At 33.7% G+C, this 5,870-nt stretch overlaps 1 protein-coding gene across 1 annotated transcript; it reads left to right on the top strand.

The window, feature by feature from the left end:
* The first annotated feature begins 677 nt into the window (after positions 1-677).
* On the top strand, positions 678-4,886 carry LOC123546309 (probable G-protein coupled receptor 101). Its single transcript, XM_045332509.2, has one exon. It carries the CDS (start codon positions 921-923, stop codon positions 2,310-2,312), a length of 1,392 nt encoding a protein of 463 aa, XP_045188444.2. The 5' UTR covers positions 678-920; the 3' UTR covers positions 2,313-4,886.
* Positions 4,887-5,870: the final 984 nt, after the last annotated feature.

Genomic DNA, 5,870 nt, shown 5'->3' with positions numbered 1-5,870 from the left:
GGTACCGATGTCCGTTTCCGACATAACATATAAGTTCTACTGTTTCAACCTACGACTTATAACGAACAAGAATAACCAAATCATTTTAATCAGTTAGTATGTATGACACTTAGTTATTCGAATTCTCATGATCTGTCTCTTTGGACATCTCTCTTAATTGTATCAATTTAGATTAACCAATCACTGAAGGTTCATTCATTGTTACCAATATTTACCAGCATTTAGCCGTATAGGCTTCACTTAATCTCTAAAATGTTGGTGTTTTTGAAACAATAACAGCATTGGCCTTTTTTTCCACATAAGTTCTAACTATTTACAATTTCATATGAATGTATATTTCATTATGATTTACTTCCTAGTCTTCCTGAAACACAATGGACTATAACGTGTTTACAGGAAAATAATAGTGAGACCATAAAGGTTTTTAGACGATGCACAATGACCTTTAATATCCGGGTAGTAATATAAAATAACCCATGCGTCCTTGACAACACTTGACTGACACATACTTCATAGAACTTATTTGCATAGACAGCCTCAGTTTTCTTGTATTCATCTCCGACACGGATGTGAAAATTTATTTGTAGTACAAAACGACATTTTAAACGCCTACTTACTACTTCTATTATCCCTTGTTATTATCTAAATTGTACCGTTTCAACAAATATGAAACTTGATAAAATCGATTTGCAAAATCAGATTACGCATAGGAAAGGAACTTGTTTTTGTTCCTTTTACGAATTTCAAACTGAAGTAATACACGCCCAGTGTTCAGCATGTTGATAGATAATAAGAGTGGTAAAACATTAAAGTAAACATATTTTGTTCGGTCAGAATTAAATTCATAACCAATACAACAAGTGATTGTAATACAATAAAAGATCTGTATAAGAATTTGAGAACGTTTTATACAAATAATAATGGCGAGGATGAATACTTCTTGGACTGGAAAGGATCTAAGCAATGCTTTCACAATGGATGTACTTCCGGTGACTGTGTTTATTTCCATAGAAGCATTCATTGGTTTTTTCGGAAATATAACCATTCTGTTAGTTTACTCCAGACGATACAGACGGATAAACTTCCGGTACTTTGTCTTGGCGCTTGCTATTGTGGACCTAACAAGCTGCTGTACTACACTTCCGGGTGAAGTGATTTCCCAATTAAACTGGTACGACTATCAGTATGCATGGATATGTAAAGTGAAAACATTTTTCAACATTTACACTGCTTTGAGCTCAGCCTCTGTCTTGCTAGTTTTGGCAATTGACAGATACAGAAAGATTTGCCATCCATTAAATTTTGATTGGCAAATTCGTTGCCATGTTGCTCTCAGACTTTGCCGATGTTGCTTGATTGTATCGGCGCTAGTGTCTATTCCTGCTCTCATACTTTATGGAAAGCAGACGAACAGTTTCGAGCACGAGGGAAATAATATTACCGTCACAGTTTGTGAAATAGCGGGGGAGTATGCAGGCACAATTTATCCACTACTTTATATCGGTAGCATTTATCTCGTGGCTATGACTTTAATGATACTCGCGGACGTGTCTTTGAATTTAATTACGGCATGGCGGCTATTTGGATATCACTCAATGAAAACTGCAAACATAAAACATGATACAAAGAAAGCGGTTGTCGCAATAACATTGACATCAGAAACATCTAATGATGGTATAGACAATGATAGAGAAACAAAAGCTACGACTAGCAAAATATCCGGGAAAAAGGAAGACCATGGAGCTGAAAACGCGAAAAATGCAAATTCCAATTTCTACATGTCTGCAAAAAGACAAAGTAATCAGTCATCTAAATTTAAAAGAAAGTCAGCAGATGAAGGTTACATTGATGACGATGACAAAACATCTGAAATTTCTTCTACTGATTATTTAAGTAACGACGAAGAATTCATTGATGATAATAACAGCGGAAATGAACAAATTGGGAACAGCTCGACTGACCAAACATCTTCTGAGCAGGGCAGACGTACATCCCTTCGGAGCAGACGATCAAATACTAAAACGTCAAAATTCCAGCTGAAGAGTAAGACGATGATAATGTTAATCTTGACGGCAATATTTGCCGCCACGATGATTCTGTATATAATTCTCACTGGTCTCGTAGTTAAACCTGATGGCATTTTGAGAGGTTTGCCTGAATCGCAGCTGGTGCCGTTCTTCTTCTTCTGGCGTTTATACTTCGTAAACTCTGTCGTAAATCCGATCTTGTACGGATTTATGGACCCCGGATTTCGTTCAGGGTTTATGTCTTACATGCGGAGAAACAAGCATTCTGTTACGAGCTCAACGTAGCTCGTGTTTACTTGTACATGACCTTAACAACTACTAGCATTCGTTCTTTGTCAATTACGAGATACATAAATCTTTACGCAGATGATAGACTCTAGGTTTAATCCAATGTTTTTGCGGTCTAGAAGTGTAATATGGTGAGCTTTACATACGTCATTTTATTACTGAAACAAGAAAAACAATATTGATCATTTTAGAATTTTTTTTACACCTAGAATAAATTTAGAACTCCTTGTTAGATATTGCTAAATGATATGTATTTAGATTATGATATTATGACCAAGTTCGTATCTCAGGCTACAAACAGAGCTTTGGGTATTTTGATTGCTAAGTATGAAATACCTGGAGACAAGGATGCTTCTTAAAAACTAAATGTTGACTTCAGTTATCATTATGTATTGAAAGTGAAAAGAAAAAAGAAAACGATGTATAGGATTATGTTCTGATCCTTCAAACAGTGGTCGCATAGGCCTGACTGCAATTTGGAATAAAGAGAATTGGAATATTTTGTTTATTTGTATTTGTATTTTGAATCGCTTTAATTGTTTAATTTAATATATTCCTTACAGTCCCACCACCCTAACCTTAACTGTGTAACTTTAATATTATGTTTTCCTTTATAATGACAAGACAATTCCCTATTATTTGATATAAGATAAAAATATGTTTGTCAATATTGTTTCCTGGATTATATGAAATTGTTTTTCTTTCTAATATAAGAGGTGCATGCTTTAGATTTTGCAATATTTCACTAATATATACAGCAATTTAACATTAACATATATCAATTTAAAATCGTGATCAGAGTAAAGTTAGTACATTGTAAATTTCGAAAGTTAAGGGGTTGAAGCATCCTTCTGTTTGCAGCATTCGGAATCCACACCCCCTTGCTTTCATAATAATACTAACATAAATGTAAATGAAAGGATGAGGTTAAAGTTAAGTTTGGGGCAGCCGGCTCGCAGTTTCTTAGTTTTCTGGAATATTTTAAATCATATAATGTAGGGTATTTACAGAATTGTTAGTCTTTTGGTTCAAGGCGCTTTTTACTTTTTTTTGTCAGCATTATGATATTGTCATTTCTGTTCCAAATTTTGCTATTTCTCTGGTCTCATGTAATTTGATATATAAAATTTGACATTGTGGAATTTGTTATCCAACTTTGATATCTTTTTGACATTTCTGATTTATCATCGTGGTTTTTGTTATCTTTGTGTAATTTCTCTGATATCATGCATTTTATTAAATGGTGATTTGATCTTTCTGATTCATTATTTTATCACATGTTTACACTATAAACACATGTTATGAAAACAAACACTTCTGACATCCCCAGACATTGTCAATCAACTGTGTGCTTTTTGTTGAGTTCTATAGAAAAGACCTGGACTTAAATCAACCAACTGACATATTAGTTATGACACAAATCATCAATGAAGGAACTTGAAACGGACCATAGGCAACTATAAAATATAGATATGTTAACTGGAGCATCCCTTAGAATTTGTTTCATTGTTTAGATTTCAATGACTCGTTCTTATGTCCTTTAGTTCTTTAAATGTTGATTTCTCTCCTTTTGTCAAATTAACACTGTTTTATCCTTTTGTCAGGTACTGAGGGGAGACAATTGATTGTTTGACGTTAAGGTGAGATTTTGGAATCTTTGCAATACATGTGTTTAGAACTGTTAAATGATTTTAATGTTTAGGTACAAGTATAGGTTGAAATAGTGATTGCAGAATGACCCTTCACTCTTGAGAATCTTTAGAATATATTCAATGAAGATTTTATATAAAGTTTTATATAAATGCAACATTTGTGAATGCCGAAAATGTCTATGTCTATCTATGTCTTTGTTGTACTCCTTAGCGATCGTTAACAATTATAACTAGCAGGCGCGTTGCCAGTGATAGCTGTTAAAATAGCAAACACTACAGAAATTATGTGCGTGAAAGCTAGCACGAAGTTGGATTAGAACTGATCGAAGGGAGGCATCTGCCTAGCAAATATTTCTAAGCAAGGAGTAGCTAAGACTGTTCCACAGACGTATACTTCTGGGGAAAAGTAGTTTGCATGATAGTGCGTCTTTGAATACGGTATCAAATGGTTAAGGTATCTAGTTCTTCTAAGGTGTCTGTGGTCAACATAAACAACGTCACGAATGCGGGTTTTATTTCTTCGTAAACTTAACAATATGTGGTAACCTTTTGATATTTTGTATTGGAAGTTTCATGTGTATACAGTCTTTTACAAATCAAAGGCGTACGTAGGATTTATATAGGCAGATGGCCCCCAATTTTTGAAAAACAATAGATTGATGACAGTGTTGAAAATCGACAGTTTTCACTAAAATAAACTTTAAACTACCAAACTGTATCGTTTTTGATAATAACACATTCTCAATATTGATGTAAAATGAGTTAAAAGTACAACCGGTACAGGCATTTCGCGCTAAAATCGCTGAATTTGGCCATTTCAGGCTCAAAATTCGCTTATTAGCAACCCTTGCTTCAGTTAACGATTTATAACAGGTATTTCATTTGTTAATTCTATTTAATTTTTTCCTAACTGAAACTGAAACTGAAACTGTTTCATTTGATTAAACGCCTATTTTTACGCAAAACATATTCAATGGCGTTTTACAAATACATAAAAATACGACAAAAATTAAGATATTTAATGACATATAACATAAATTAGCATAAATACCATTGTGAATAAACTATTTAGTAAGCATTAAAAAAAAAGATCAGACATCAGATAAGATTAATAAAATATTAGAATATTAAGATACAGTAAGACAGCTGTTTGTTATTAAGTAAGAATAAGTGGGTTATTGCGACATGTCCAGACGTTATTACAAACAATTGTATTTTGTATTTGTTATAATATAGTTCATATTCGAATGTATTTACACAATAAAATCATCCAGTTCACGTTACTTCAATTTCTTAAAAATTACAGTCACAGTCTCTAATAGAGTGCAAAGTAATTTCCAAAATAATGAGTTTTCAACTTCTTTTTGAAAACATCTATTGTGTCTGAGTTCCTTATTTCGAGAGGCAATTCATTCCAGAGTTTAGGTCCAACAGTACCAAAACTTATGTCGCTGAACGTTTTGCGCTTGTTGAAAGGAACAACGAAACACCCAGTAACGGAGTTTGAAGAACGCAAGTTTCTTGTCTGTGTTTGTTTTATGAGAAGTTCAGAAAGATATTCTGGAGAGTTTCCAACTGAACAATTATACATGAAGGTGAGCATTTTGAATGTGATTCTGGCTTTGATTGGTAGCTAGTGAAGGTTATACAGCGCTTGCTTGGAACTGTCATATTTTCTTCGATTTAGGACAAGTTTTGCACACATGTTCTGAATTCGTTGCATTTTGTTTACTTCGCTTTGAGCAATACCATACAGAATGGCATTACAATAATCTAAATGGGATATCACCAATGACAGGACAAGGGTTTCGGTAGCCTCCTTGGTAAGATATTTTCGGGTACATTTTATTCTGAAGTAGTTGAGCATTGCTGTTCTACACTTTCGTTTTTTTTTTTTAGATTC

This window comes from Mercenaria mercenaria, chromosome 18 (assembly GCF_021730395.1).
Source record: "Mercenaria mercenaria strain notata chromosome 18, MADL_Memer_1, whole genome shotgun sequence".
Lineage (NCBI taxonomy): Eukaryota > Metazoa > Mollusca > Bivalvia > Venerida > Veneridae > Mercenaria > Mercenaria mercenaria.
This window is presented reverse-complemented; position numbering and strand designations above follow the sequence as displayed.

Coding starts and splice junctions, on each gene's coding strand:
- LOC123546309 (XM_045332509.2), top strand. CDS start 921: ATGGCGAGGATGAATACTTCTTGGACTGGAAAGGATCTAAGCAATGCT.